The 16,116-nt window shown below is 37.8% G+C and overlaps 1 protein-coding gene across 1 annotated transcript; it reads right to left on the reverse strand.

Moving 5' to 3' along the window:
* Positions 1-6,422: 6,422 nt before the first annotated feature.
* Positions 6,423-16,031, reverse strand: LOC127518148 (izumo sperm-egg fusion protein 1). The gene is made up of 9 exons (XM_051904509.1): positions 13,224-16,031; positions 12,557-12,631; positions 12,289-12,372; positions 12,161-12,181; positions 10,472-10,561; positions 10,259-10,377; positions 9,389-9,542; positions 9,138-9,303; positions 6,423-7,790 (listed from the first exon to the last, which is right to left on the reverse strand). Exons 1-9 carry the CDS (start codon positions 13,441-13,443, stop codon positions 7,694-7,696), a joined length of 1,026 nt encoding a protein of 341 aa, XP_051760469.1. The 5' UTR covers positions 13,444-16,031; the 3' UTR covers positions 6,423-7,693.
* Between the last annotated feature and the right edge of the window lie 85 nt (positions 16,032-16,116).

Raw genomic sequence — 16,116 nt, forward strand, 5'->3', positions numbered from 1 at the left:
AGTTCTTAAAAGATAAGGAAATGTTGTATCATAGCATATGTATCATTCTATGTTGTCATAAACCTAGTCATAAAACGACTCTCTGAAACCTCAAACAGAACATGAGGGTTAAAATCATAAGAAACATCAATGTTTTAATGAAAAGTATCTTTGAATTGATTAAAATAATTTATTATCCACCGAAATATACACTATTTCATAACATTGTAATATTTCACTTTCCCTGAAATAACTCAGCCTAAAATCACAAAGCAAAACTAAAAGCAAAGGAAGAGGAGGAGGATCCTCCCATGCACTATGCTTAAAGAGCAGCTAAGTTCAGCTCTGTCCTCCTTTCTCATTCACTCCCTCAGTCTTGAATTTCCCTTCACTCACTCTGTTTCTCCCCCGTCTTTTTCCCCTACAATTTCTCCCACAGCTGTGGCCACTGTTCCATCCTACACTCCTCTTCCTGTTAAGTTTAAGAATTTGAAGTTTTGTGTTCAGGCTTGCCTCATATTAATCTGACAGTCAGTGCATGTCTTTACTCGTCAAATAATTGGTTTGTGTTATAACACCGTCATCTATCTATAGTCATCTATCTTTCTATCTCATTCCTGCATGCCAGTCTTTTTATATCATTCAGTGAATCCAGTATATACACCTGTTGCATTAAGTGTATGTGTGTGTGTGTGCGTGTATGTATCATTCATTAAACTATACGTGGCTTTGTGAGGATGCCAGGATGAGTGTGCAAACTGCGTTTCAGTTATTGTTGAAAGGGTGGTGTTGTGGGCTGAGGTTAATGTAACGAACCATGTAGTGTCACAACTTCCTGTTTAATATGGCAGATAAATACAACTGTCCCTTGCTGCTATAGCAAGAAAATAGGGCCTGTTTACCATCTGTAACTACTTAAACAATACAAAATGGTGACGACTGTTATTAAGGCTAGATAATGAAGCATTGCATAGATGATAATTGGCATATTTATTAAAAGTTGAGTTAATTTTTATCATTTGATTAAAAGTTGTATACACTAAAAGGTAAATTACTATCTAAATATGTGATACTTTAATAATTGGTAGATAAATTGTAATATTACAGTTAATTTTTTTTAAATAATGGACCATTATTTCCTGTCGACCAAATTACTTATGTACTTGATTGTCGATACATTGACACAGAAAAAAAGACTAGCAGGCCTACTATTACTATGTCTTGATCATAAATTGCAAATGTAGCTAAAATAATGTTGTTGTTTTTTTGAGGGACACCCCCTCCACGTCAAGCTGTCTGCTGCTGTCTGTCTTAAAAAGGTTGATGAGTAATCCTGTGAAAATCAATACTTACTCGACTTAATTTCAACTTACTCTATAAGTACATTTTGTTCCAGAGAAAACAACTAACGTGTTCAAGTAATAAAGCTTGAGGAATAAATAAGCTAGTTAGCTGCATTAAAAAAAATTGTTTTGAAAGAACTCGTGTTTACTTTTGCAGCACTTCCTGCCTCCCGTGATGTCACTTGTCTCAATAAAACAAGAGGAAAATTCAGAAAGCCTTACATGAACAATAACTGAAAGCATCAAAGCCAGTCACAACTGAGCAGAACTTTCAAAACAGATAATTTCCTATTACATAAGGACTTTCCCCAGAATCCCCAGTGACATGAAAATATTAAAATATTATAAACATTAACATTTCTGTAGAGCTGCTTTGAAACAATGTGTATTGTGAAAAGAGCTGTACTGCACAAATAAAATCGACAAATGTTATTTGATTTATGTATGATCTAAAGTACACAATAGGAGAATTCCATCAACCAATGCATGCCGAACAACGTAATACTGTAACTAAAAGAACTGAAAAATAGTCCCATCATCAATCAACTGTAAAGAAGGCATTCTAAACAGGAAGTCTGAAAGCTTCTCAGTTACCAAAGGGGAACTTCATATGAAAACAAGCATTTCAGAGTTTTCAGTGTACACTCCTCTGGTCAGAAGAGCGGATTATCCCTGGGATTATCCAGTTGGCAGGGGAATAATAATTCTAGAAAACATTGTAATCCAAGAGATTTACTTCTCACACTTTATCTTTCATTCCTCCCACGTGTCTACCCAACCAAAACGTGTCATTCATTCATCTGAAACGTGTCTTCCTTTTTTCATACTCTAGTGAATGGATCTCTTTTCATTTACATAGGGTGAGCATGTGAACTCAGTCCATAATTAAATAACATATGACAGCACCTGGTGGACAGATAACAATGCAAATGACATTAACCACTGAGATAAACCCAAAATAAATCACCCATGAAAATCTACCTCCAGAGCTTGTCCCTGAGTATGTCACATGACTTCATGTCAAATCATGATGTCACCATTTTCTGGATGAGCTTTTGCCAAATTGATGGCTTCTACTTCTCTTTTTTTTTTTTCTATCATTTTTGGCCCTTAAAATTCATATAAACTCATATTTATATGTATAAAATGTAAATATTAAAATAAATTTAAAAAATGCACTACTGCACAATGCCATCCCAAAGCCAGGAAAAAAAGTTAATATTCAGATATATATAAGCTGTGTTCGAAATCACCCTCTATACCCTCATTCACTATTCCCTACATTACTCCACTAATATAGTCCACTTGAAGGAGTGAATGAAAACTAGTGAGTGAATTCAGACACTGAGTGTGCCAGAAGGACGCTTTTGTATAGTTTGTGCTTGCTGTTTAATAATCATTTGAAACTTAGCAAACTAGCAACTCCAGTAGTAATGAAAAGATTTATCTTGAACCCTGTCATGGAAACTAGCATGAATAAACATTATTAAGCAATTAAATAATCAATCAAAAAGGAATTTATACCTGTATAATATCGCGCTGTACAAATATTGGAAACAGCGGTTTGGAAAATGGATGGATGGATGATTCAGCTTTGGGTGCCATCTTCTGGCGAGTCGCGGGAATTCATTCGGCACAACCCTCACAGTGCATTATGGGTATTCTCTAGCTGTTGAGCGAACATGAGTTGTATACTCGTTATTGCGGTGCATTAAGGGATCGAATGGGCTCACCAAAATTGGACAATAGAAGATTAGAAAAATGTTGTCTGTTCTGATGAGTCTCGATTTCTGCTGCGACCTTCAGATGGTAGGGTCAAAATTTGGTGTATACAACATGAAAACATGGATCCATCCTGTCTTATATCAACGGTTCAGTCTGGTGGTGTAATGGTGTATATATACCATTCAAAACGGTAAGTAAAAATGTGAAATGTTATTACAATGATGTATTTTATGTGTATTGTGAATGTGTTTGGCGACACTGTCACCTCAGTCGCTGAGAGGTTTCAGGAGGCGAAGAAACAAGTGGCGACCTTCCAGAGTATCTCCCTCGCTGAACTCAGGTCTCAGGGGCTGCTAGGCGGGAGCAGTCCCAGCCGTCTACGAGCTCTTCGTATTGGGCGCAGCAGAAACAGAGTGTCTCATCTTTGGCTAAGAGGTCCTGACGCCAGTGGTGTCAGACCTCTGAGCGCAGGCCCCTCCGGGGGGAAATGGATTACACCTCATCATACGGTGCTTGCGTTCCCTCAGTGCCCTCAGCTGACTACTTTGAAATACACAGTAGTAAAATACACAGGATTCAGTTTGGTTCTCATCTGCCTCAGTTCACTGGGATCCTGCCAACAGTGGTAGGCCCCGGGCAGGCTCTGGTAATGGAGCAAGAAGTCAGGCCATAGAACATGTTGCTCATCCAGAGAGAGAGTCCAGGTTAATTCCAAAAAAGGATGGGGGGTTGCATCAAATTCAAGATCTGCGCCAGCTGAATTGCATGTTAAAAACTTTCAAGTTCAAGATGTAATGTTGAAACTAATCGTGACTCAAATCAGATCCGAGGACTGTTTTTTTTTTTACAATAGATCTCCAGGACGGATACGTCCACATATCTATCCTTCCTCAACACAGCAAGTTCCTTAGGTTTGCTTTCAGGGGCGAAGCTTACTACACTGCTCAAAAAGATTAAAGGAATACTTTGAAAACACATCAGATCTCAATGGGGAAAAATATGCTGGAAATCTATACTGATATGGACTGGATAATGTGTTAGGAACGAAAGGATGCCACATCGTTTGATGGAAATGAAAATTACCAACCTACAGAGGACTGAATTTAAAGACACCCCGAAGATCAAAGTGAAAAATGATGCAGCAGGCTAGTCCATTTTGCTGAAATTTCATTGCAGCAACTCAAAATGGTACTCAGTAGTTTGTATGACCGAAACATAATGTCCCAGAGGTATTCTATTGGATTTAGGTCAGGCGAGCCTGGGGGCCAATTAACGGTATCAGTTCCTTCATCCTCCAGGAACTGCCTGCATACTCTCGGCACATGAGGCCGGGCATTGTCGTGCACCAGGAGGAACCCAGGACCTATGCACCAGCGTAGGGTCTGACAATGGGTCCAAGGATTTCATCCCGATACCTAATGGCAGTCAGGGTGCTATTGTCTAGCCTGTAGAGGTCTGTGTGTCCCTCCATGGATATGCCTCCCCAGACCATCACTGACCCACCACCAAAACCGGTCATGCTGAACGATGTTACAGGCAGCATAACGTTCTCCACGGCTTCTCCAGACCCTTTCACGTCTGTCACATGCTCAGGGTAAACCTGCTCTCATCTGTGAAAAGCACAGGGCGCCAGTGGCGGACCTGCCAATTCTGGTGTTCATAATTTGGAGGGAGTTTGGCCAGGGGGAAGTGGACCTGTTTGCATCTCAAGAAACAATTCACAGACCACTCTGGTTCTCATGCATCCAGCCCCACTAGGATTGGATGGTGCAAACATCACCGATTCTGTGTCTGTATGCCTTTCCTTCAATCGCGCTGCTCCCAGGAATTCTAGAGAGGGTCCGCAGGGACGGGGTCCATGTAATATTAGTAGCCCCATTTGGGCCGGTCCAAGGATGGTTTTTGGGCTTGATGTCTCTCCTTGACAGCTATCCTTTGGATATTCCTGTCAGGAGGGACCTTCAGTCTCAGGCAGGGGGCACAAACACCCCCACCCGAAACTGAGGTTGTTGAGACCATACTTAACTGTAGAGCTCCCTCTATGAGGAAACTATTCGCCTTGAAGTGGAGAGTTTTCACTCCATGGTGCAGATATCGCCAGTTGGACCTAATTAACTGTCCAATTGGCTGGAGTTACTTCGGGATCTGTTCTCCACAGGGCTATCCACCTCAACTTTAAAGGCCTATGTGGCAGCCATAGCTGCTTACCTTTGGCTGGTGGGTCATTTGGGAGAAACCCATGGGTGTCACGTTTCCTACATGGTGCTTTGAGGCTGAGGCCTACAAGCCACACGAGGGTTCAGACTTGAGATCTGGCCATTGTTCTGGAAGGCCTGTTGACAGCGCCTTTTAAGCCCATTGAAACGTCGCAGAGAAATTTCTAACTTCTGCTGGCTATTATGTCTCTAAAGAATATTGGAGACATTCAGGCCCTGTCAGTTGTCCCAGGGTACGTACTTAAGGTCATCACCCAATGTGGCGTGATCTATAGTGTTGCAGGCCTTTTGCCCTCCTCCCTTTCAGATGTCAGACTAGGAGAAGCTAAACTTGCTATGCCCAATCAGGGCATTGGATGCTTATATCCAAAGAGCTGCCCTGTGGTGAAAGTCTGATCAATTGTTTTTGTGCTTCTGGCCACCTAGACGAGGGTCCCCAGCAACCAAGCAAAGGACGAGCAAGTGGATAGTTTGCATATGAGGTGTGTGTTCAGCCTTTACCTATGGCTGTCAGAGCTCATTCGACTAAAAGTATGGCAGCTTCCCTATCAAGGGAAGCAGCTATCCCTACAAGAAGTTTGTGATGCGGCTGGATGGTCCTCTCGGCTCACATTTGTGAAGTTCCCATATTATTAACGTTCCTATAGTGTAGTAACTTCCAATGCAGCGCGAGATCCCTTGAAATGGAACATCTCAGGTTACGACTGTAACCATGGTTCCCTAAAAAAAGATGTTGTGTCGCCCTATGATCGACTTGCTTCAGCCAATCCGAAGCTGACAATGTTTGGTCCGGGTGCGCTTTATAGCTTCCTGGTCATGACGTCACACACCGCAGGATGACGTCCCATGACATTCCTGATTACTCACATGCTTCAAGACACAATCACGCAGAAGCGTTCCCATAGCATCGTAACTTCTGATGAAAAAAAACCATTTGACTTTAATTAAAGGGTAGATTTTTATGAATATTTTGAATGAAAGTTCACAGTCAGTTTTGCTAATATTTACCAAGGATGACAATATTTGTGGCACATTTATTCCTGTGATGACAAAGCAATCATTATTCCAGTCTTCAGTGTCACATAATCTCTCAGAAATCATTCTAATAATATGCTAATTTGCTGCTAAAAAAACACTTCTTATTATAAATGTTGCTGCTTAAAGTTGCAATATGTAAGAATTTTGCAGTAAAATATCCAAAAACCACTAGGCCAATGTTATATATTTTGTTCACTTGAGTACTTACAATATCCCAAATGTTTGCAACTATTTGTAAGTTGTGAGAAAATTGCAATTTTAACCAAGACTCTGGGACATGTGAGAAGTCGCCTGTCAATTGCGTCATACCCGCGTTACCCTCAGTTTCCGGTTTTATTTTGTAGAAACCATGGAAACACCAAAGACGCCTTATTATTTACATGTTTTAATAGACAAGTGAACAACTGTTTTGATATATTTATAGACAGAAAACTAATTATTGTCATATAGCTCAACACATTTAGTTTATAGTTTAAATCTATTTTCTTGATTTTTTGCGAGTACCATGCTTTACCATGCCTCAGTGAAAAACACTATTTTGTCAAGTAGCTACCATAGCATAATCAGATGCAACTTTATTTTTAGTAACAGTAATACAGCATTTTCTCCATCATACAATACGTTTTAAAATTAATTGCATGCCATTTATCAACACAAGCCATCCAGCATTTAATATGATATTCTAAAATCAATCTAGCTTACTGCAGTGTGTAACAAGTGTCTCACAGCAGCCACCGAGCGAACACACAGAGTAACATTATAACATCATTTTCAGCACACTCAAATGTATCTAATATGATAAACAGAGCTGTTACCTCATACTCATGACCAGAAAAGCGGAAGCAGCGCCGGCGACTGTGGCATAATAAAAGTTCCGCTGTTCGCGGTGTGTGTTGCGCAATCGCTCCAGCGGCCTCGTTCAGCTCCCACAACACTCAGCCCTGCTCTGCTTCATACTACAGTAACATTAATAATCGCATCCATGAACATGATTTCTTCCCGCATCCTATCCCAATTGCTTTCCACCGGCTGTGAAGTGAAGACCACATGTCCCAAGATTCCGCGCTCAAACTTGGCGTCATCAAGCTACGCCTTTGTTTTGAATAGGCCTCTAGTGACCTCTAGCAGACAGAAAATTTACAGATTGCACCTTTAACACTCTTGGGAAAACTGTGGTACATTTCTTTTCAGAACTCTTTTCAGAAGCCCTGAATAAGTTATGTATCTCCTAGTCACAGGCAACAATATATGATGAGGCCTTTCTAAATACTTGATGAGTATTATCGCAAGTTTTGGATTTTCCTTTGAATGTTCATATTGAGACACTCCAAACTCATCAGTCTTTTGGGTATGTATAGTCATTTATTCATGTATCTCTTTGGATTGCATCCCTCATTCTGTCACAGTCACCAGCTCAATGTTTTCTCCATCCTCCCCCTCTCCTCCTCTCCTGCTGTCTCTCTCCTCCTTCTGGTGCTTCATGGTCACTCTGTCAGAGGGACACAAAGCAACATGACAGAATGGATGAAAACAAAGTGTGCTTCCTTCCTAATGTTGTCTCTCTGAACAAAATCAGCAGGATGCCGTGACAGATCACCCACTGTTATTCTTTCTTCCTCCCCATTCTCTCTCTCCCTGCATGTGCCAACCCTCATGCAGTTCAGCTCATACATGTCCCTTGCAGAATCTGCAAGACGTTTATCAGTTGTTGTTTTTTTTTTTGTTTTTGTTTTTTTACATTACCATTCAAAAGTTTGGGGTCAGTAGGTTTTTTATTATTATTATTCAGCAAGGATGCATTAAATTCATCAGTGACAATAAATTACATTTTAAAATATATTACAATAGAAAACCGTTATATTAAATTGTAATAATATTTTAAAACATTACAGTTTTTTCTGTATTTTTTTATCACATAAATGCAATCTTGGTGAGCATGAGAGACTTTAATCAAAAACATTAACAAATCTTAGAGACCCCAAAGTTCTTTACAGCAATATCTTGCAGATTCTGCATAAACATGTTAAAATAAGTACATACAACACTATTATTGATAGCTGAAAGCATCATAAATCCACAAAATATATAGACACACACACTATTATAGTATTTATTAATATTTTGAATTAGCATTTATTTTTATATTTTCAGTTTTAATATTAGTAATTTTATTACAAATTTTATTAGTATTAGTTTAGAAGTTTTAGTAGCCTAATTCAACTTAAACTTATTTTATTTCAGCTATCTGCCAAGGCAACATTTGTAATTTTCATTAGTTTTTCCACCTAATGTTTGTATCATATTTTAATTCAGCTTTACTTAAATGATTTTTAATAGTTTTAGTTTTAGTTAACAGTAACAACACTGCCCACAATATTTTATAAACAAACAATGACAGGAAATCTGCTGATTTATGTGGGTGCAGATTCCATGTGGGCCTGATTATAACTTACGTTTTCCAAAATATGAAAGTTTAACGCAAACATAAACTAATATCACTTAATGTAAGATATATGAAATGAAATTTAACTGCTTCTATAGTCAAATACTGCTACTATATATACAGTAATAGCAACATAAGCAAAAAATATGCAAAGCAAGTAGACATTTATTATTAATAATCTGGTTATCCAAATGTGTTTTGTGAAAAAAATGAAATGTCTCTCAGAAGTGTTGCTTTGATCAATAATTGCTTGATCATTTAATTACTCATTCCTTCTTTCCTGTCTTTATTTTTTGGGCTCATTTGCTATTCTTTTCCTCCCAAAGTATATTACAAAGCCCCTTTTTAATATGCCTAAACTGCTGTGCATCTAACCATCCTGTTATGACATACCTGAGGTACACTATGATGACAAGGCTGCCTGTGATGCTGAGTACAGTCAGTAAAATCAGTATAATGATGAAACTGCTCTTATGAGGGCGAGGTGTGGCATCATAACCCGGGGGCAGTGACGGCAACACCGCAATCAGTCTAGGGGTTGTAGATGGCAGTGGCTTCACTGAGGTGAGAGGAGGGCAAAACTAAAGTATACTAGACCACAATGAGTTGCACGTTCAAAAATAAGCAATATAAACCCAGCCTACCTTTCAGTTTGAAATACATGCGTGACAGCACAGTACCCTTTTGATCCTGTAGGAGGCAGCGGTAGGTGCCTTCCTCACTGATTGTCAGCTGATTTAGTACAATTTTAGACTCCTCTGTCACCACCAGCAGTTCGTTCTCCCCATCATGTGACAGCTTGCAATGAATAATAAACTCATTTTAGTACATTTTAATTAAAAATTCAAATCACAATCAGTATAATCTGGTCTGTGGATCTCTGGAAAGATCACTACTAAAACTGTAACAAATCAACCTAAAAGATAAACATTTAAAGTAGGCTAGTTGATACACTACAAGCTGTATTGAAGCTACTTAAGGGGTCATTACCTTAAACATTACTGTAAAATTATATATAATTACATAATATAACCAGTACTTGTTGGGAAAAGTAGTTTGTAACTGGAAAAACAGCCGAGCTGCTGTTGTGCTTTAATTTAGTTAAGTTAGCATCACCTTTTTTAGCTAGTTACTCTCCAACATCCCCTAAGAAGTGCACTTAATTGTATTGAGTGTACTTCAAATATTAAAAGTATTTTTAAACTGTACTTGCTTATAATATTATTGAAATAAAAGGCCACTTAAATGTACACCATGACTATGTTTCTTAACACTTTAAAGGACACCTTTACATGGTGTTTGAGTCCAAACTTGGACGGTGTTTAAGTGTCCAAAAACATTACATTCAGTTTGCATATATTCTTTTTAAAGTCTTATTTCTGTAATAAGCACTAAAAAGTATGTTAAAGTGTACTTCTTTTTTACAAGAGTTGTCTGAAACAGTATTCAAAATGGCTTCAAGATTCTTTGAAACCTGCAAATGAATTTAAATGTGTCTGTCTGTGTGCATGTACATTTTTTTGTTCAGGATGCCAGGAGTAATGGTACTCGGTCTGTCCAATGACAAGAGCATGCCAAGGCAGGAAACAGTCCAGCACCACCTCCTCTCCTTCATCTGCCTCAAGATGATGCTCTGATAGAAACAAAAAGAGAGGAAGACAAAAGAGAAGTGTGATAATAAAGACTGTTATTGCCATTGGGGTGTGTATATCCGGTGTTTGTCTCACCTCCACAGTCTAGTGGCGGAGTGGCTGAAAGACATGTAAAAAGACCATACTGACAGGAAGTGCAGTTCATCACTCTCTGATACAGCAGCCCTGTAAGAAACAGTCATCCACATCCACACACCCAGTAAGCAATATAACATGCATCATCATACTCCATATACTCAGTGTCCTGTGACACATACAGTACATGACCACCAGTCAAAGATTTGAACACACTTGACTGAATTTACGTCTCTCAGGAAAATCCTTTTGATTAAAAGCTTAAAGAGGACCAATTATGCCCTTTTATAAAGTCTTGATTTTGTTTTCGGGGTCTAAGAATAGGAATAGGTTTTCAAGGTTGAATGTTCAAAAAAACACATGATTTTTCACATATTTTACATTGTGCAGCACCTCTCTTCCCAGTCTGTCAGTAACGCTCTGGGGTGCGTTTCCTGTACAACTATATAACTCACTGCTTAACCACCATAGTACAATGCATCGTTGAAGAAATCAACTAGCAAACTCATTCGGGAGTGGTGACTTTCCATTTATTCCCAACTTCTGAGCCTGCTCACCTGAAGTTATGGTTGATTGCTCTTTGGCTGGATATCAACACACCCATTAACGTACTAAAGTTGTTGAGGGTCTGCAGCGATCATTTTTTTCTGTCCATTTACTATTGTACTACAGGCACCATGTTAAAACTACGCCAGAGCGCGTACACACCTCACACACCGGATGTCGTGTGCCCGCTCAAGGCAGTTGGACATAGTGGTGTATTGGAGGTTAAAAATGATATAAATACTGTTCGCACAAACCGATCGTTTCTGTCTTAGGACATCAATGTGTCGTCACGAGCCGCAGGGTTTAATTTGGATTTGTCTGTGCATGTTTTTTTTTACTCTCATACATTTTGTTACCATTGCCATGCATTATATGACTGACAGACTGCAATGGTTGGAGTTAAAAATCATCATTTGTGTTCTACTGAAGAAACAAAGTCACCTACATCTTGGATGCCCTGGGGGTAAGCAGATGAACATCAAATTCTCATTTTTGGGTGAACTATCCCTTTAAGTTCACTATGCGCATACTCGAAACTCAAGATGTCAGTGCTATATTGGCACACTAGCAGCTTCACTTACTACAATGGAAGAGAGTGAAGGTGCGTCGTCCATCTTTTTTTACAGTCTATGGTTTCAACACACTACTAACACAACTCAGCTAGGCATTGCCCCTTTTTTGTGTATGCCTTGGGAGGGAATTATTTAAATGAGTAATAATGTAACGTGTGCGTGTGCGACTACAATTGAGGCTTTTTAGGAAGTTTAAAAACAGTGCTTACTGATATAGAGATTAACTCCCTTAGGAGTGCTTTGTAACTTTGCAGACCTTTTTCACGTTCAAACAGCAACATTACACATAAATAAAGTCAAAAATGTATAAAAGAAAAGCTGTATTCAGTGTAAAGATCTGTAATCCAGGCGGAAGCTGACTATATAGAACCTGAAGATTCGGTTTTTGGTCGCCACATAATTCCTATTCTTTCATTTCTGTTATGTCTTAATTTTGATGACTTTATTATTAGTATTAGTATTATAAAATTTGCAAAATAGTGAAAAAGAATGAGTGTGTACAAAATTTTGACTGATTACGTTAAGATATTCAGAACAATATATACAATAAATATCTCAAATTTGTACTTACCACATTTATTTGGACACAGACCTTTGGAAAATAATGAAAAAAAAAAAATAATTAGTGAGAACATGTTCTGACATATCATATTGCTATATATAAACATTTACTGTATGCCCATTGCCCAACCATCCTACCTTGGGCAATGAAAATCTCCAAATGTTTCTGAAGGATTCTCTTTCCTTTCTCCACTATAGTAATCATATCCCACTGAACAGAACCTACACAATAACACAAACTGATTTTTATTTTTATTTATTTAATTTTTTTCATGCTTTCAGATATAAAGCATCTTCATTTTTCTTATGTTTTTGCTCTAACATGAAAACGTTGATATTTCCTCCTTCTTATAAAATGGATGACTTCTCTTTTGGAAGTACATAATCTGCATCCTTAAACTCTCACCTGTGCTGTCTTCTTTCCAGTGCCTCTTGAATTCACTCTGATATTCTGTTCGTGCACGATAGAGTGTTGTAGGATCTAAAGCAAACATCGCACAGCACTCAACATCATTTATTTACTAATAGGCCTATAATTTGAAGACAACAGAAATTTGGCAAATCTTACATATAGTACCAGTCAAAAGTTATAATTAAAACTTATGCAGATATGAATGCCTATTAACATAAAAGGGTGCCGAACGGTCTTTTTTTTGTGTTTTTGTGTTTATACTTGAGCCTGGTACGGCACGGCACGATTAGAAACCGTTCTCGGCCCGATTGTCTAATAATCGTGCTGGTAGAAATCGGGAAGTGGCGTCGCCACTCAGGATTAATCACTTGTCTGTTGCCAGGCTACCAGTTTTTCTGCTGACTAAAACACACTATTTGAGCGACGTGAACACAAATTAATAATAATTAAAACAAATATCTGATAATCCTCCATAACGCGGTCACTATTTACACCTCAAATCATCAGTAAACATTTGCGTTACTAAGGCAACGACTGTAGCTTTTGTATTTCATGACAAACAGCGGCCATTATCAGCCCCACAGTGGAAAATGAAACCCTAACCGTACCAGCTGGCCCGGATCGGCACGGAATGGAACGGTTATGCAATGAGTAGTAGTACCTATGACACCACGAAATGATGTGCTGGTCTCCCGATAGTTGACATAAGCGTGCTCAATGATTTGCTTCAGTTCAATTTGATCACGGACAGTGATTCCTTTAACTGAGGACAGGAAATCTTCATGCACATAACGAACCACCGTGTCACACTGCAGACAGGACCTTACCCTGGGGCACGAACCCAGAATCAAAAGCCAGCCGAAAAAAAACGCAAAAGCCATTTTGGAAAGCTAGTGAGTAGGCCTTCAAAACACAAAAGTGAATCTTTGGCATTCTTTAATTAATGTCACTTCAGAGCCAAACACATGATGTCATCCTCATTCTAACTTCAATAGCAAAAATGCTTTTACTATATGAAGAAGACAAAGGGAGTTCAAATGCCAAATAAACATTTTTTATTAAATATTAGTGATTTTGCCATTGAATTAGCATAACATTTTGTAATGACATTTGGTTTCATTTGTAACATTGTTACTGTTTGTTACATTGGTTAACTACATTTGTTAACATGAACTAACAATTAACAATACTTCTAGGTAAATGTTAATCTAAACATTTACTAAAACATATTTAAAATCAAAACATTTTTGTTAAAGGGTTAGTTCACCCAAAAATGAAAATAATGTCATTTATTACTCACCCTCATGTCGTTCCACACCCTTAAGACCTTCGTTAATCGTTAAGAACACAAATTAAGATATTTTTGTTGAAGTTCGATGGCTCAGTGAGGCCTGCATAACGAGCAATGACATTTCCTCTCTCAAGATCCATTAATGTACTAAAAACATATTTAAATCAGTTCATGTGAGTACAGTGGTTCAATATTAATATTATTATTATTAAACTGCTGAAATCGCATGACTTTGGCGCTCCAAACCGCTGATTCGACACAAAAGATTCATAACGCTCCGACATTACAACATGACATTATTTTCATTTTTGGGTGAATTAACCCTTTAACAAAGGGTAATAAATGCTGCAAAATATATTTATATATAAATATACACTCATCATGCAAGTTATTGCATAGTTAAAAAATGTAACCTTACTCTCAGGAAAAAAAAAAAAGTACAAAAGTGCGGTACCCTTAAAAAGGTTCTAATGTGTACCATTTAGGTACTAATATGTACACTTTTGGTACCAATATGTACTGTTGAGGTACTTTTGTGCACTATTTAGGTACAAAGCTGTACCATTTGAAAGGGTACCGCCCCAGTGAGAGCTTTTGTACCTTTTTTTCTGAGAAAAGTGTTACCACTGAAATTAATAATATTTATACTTCAAAATAATATTTGAATTAGAGAGAAATGAACTGCATCTACTTTTTTTCCCCCTTCAATTTTGTTTTATTTTAGTTATTTTTTGGTTACACTTTATTTTGATAGTTCACTTTAGACATTCTACTAAGTAACTTTGCAACTACAACTCTCATCAGAGTATCAGAATGAGACTGAGCTTTATTCGCCAAGTGTGTGCAAACACACAAGGAATTTGTTGTGTTTTTTTCAGGAGCTCTTGGTACATACATACATATATGCATGTGACACTAGAACAGAAAGAACACAGATAAGACTAGGGGGGAAAAATAAATAAAATAAACAACAACAATAATAATGTGGTATGCATCTGGAACAGAAGACTACATGCATCATGTAGGGGAGACCGGGGGCAATTGTAACAAATTTTGGTCATGTTGTCATTACTCAAAAGCCTTTTGAAATATTTGGATACAATTTTTATGTCAGTAACTTGTGTTCTACTTGTTAACAGTCACCAAATGTTTTTACAAGCAATGTTAGAGTCACAATATTGATTGAAACATTAGAAGTTAAATGTAACGTCTGCCCCCACATGCGGGGCGATTGTAACAACACATGTAATACCTTCATATAAATACCAATGACCACAATAAACTCCAGAGAATATAGATATAGTTAAAACTATTTAATATCCATTACATCCATATTATCCAAAACAATTAATTAACTCCCCTTGCTGTTTTCCTTGTTCTGAAACTAAACATGCTGTGAACAGAGAGTGTACAGGGCCTACTCAGTAATATGGATCCCCAGATTGAGAGGCAAAAACACTTTTCTTAAATTATTGGAATCTATCAATCTATTTTGATGTCCTTACTAAGCTGGACACTATTTTGATGGTGTCTGGGGCAACTGTAATGCAGTGTTACAATTGCCCCCGACTGTACCACCCCGTGACAAGCTACCCTGCTAGCTAGAAACAACAAAGCTAATGTTTGACAAAGATATCAAATGTTAGACAACAGAATGGTCATCAAAACAAGACAGATTTAAATTCATAGACATTAATGTTTAAGACAGTATGAGGAAAATACTGTAGATGAAAAAAAAAAAAAAAACTTTTATACCTCAAAAATGAGTCTTTGTAGAAAAACTTAACCAATGATTTAGAAGTTTGTGCTTTGGCATGCAGAGAGGGATCTCCACAGAGCACATGCAAAATGAGTTTCATGGTTCTGTCTCGTTTCTGATTGGTGTAATTTGAAATGTTACAATTGCCCCCGTTACATTTGCCCCCGGTCAATATATACAGTGGGTACGGAAAGTATTCAGACCCCCTTAAATTTTTCACTCTTTGTTATATTGCAGCCATTTGCTGAAATCATTTAAGTTCATTTTTTTTCCTCATTAATGTACACACAGCACCCCATATTGACAGAAAAACACAGAATTGTTGACATTTTTGCAGATTTATTAGCAAATGGCTGCAATATAACAAAGAGTGAAAAATTTAAGGGGGTCTGAATACTTTCCGTACCCACTGTATATATATATATATATATATATATATATATATATATATATATTTGTATGTATTTACACAATATCTAATTATTGCCTCTCTCTCAAGTACTG

This window comes from Ctenopharyngodon idella, chromosome 8 (assembly GCF_019924925.1).
Source record: "Ctenopharyngodon idella isolate HZGC_01 chromosome 8, HZGC01, whole genome shotgun sequence".
NCBI lineage: Eukaryota > Metazoa > Chordata > Actinopteri > Cypriniformes > Xenocyprididae > Ctenopharyngodon > Ctenopharyngodon idella.

What these genes read in the sequence shown, in the direction of transcription:
- LOC127518148 (XM_051904509.1), bottom strand. Translation starts at nt 13,443, where the DNA reads ATGGCTTTTGCGTTTTTTTTCGGCTGGCTTTTGATTCTGGGTTCGTGC. An exon ending in TCTGTGTCCAAATAAATGTG is followed by an intron (nt 10,562 to 12,160) that starts GTAAGTACAAAT and finishes TGTTTCTTACAG; the next exon opens with GGCTGCTGTATCAGAGAGTG. An exon ending in CATGTATTTCAAACTGAAAG is followed by an intron (nt 9,304 to 9,388) that starts GTAGGCTGGGTT and finishes CTCTCACCTCAG; the next exon opens with TGAAGCCACTGCCATCTACA.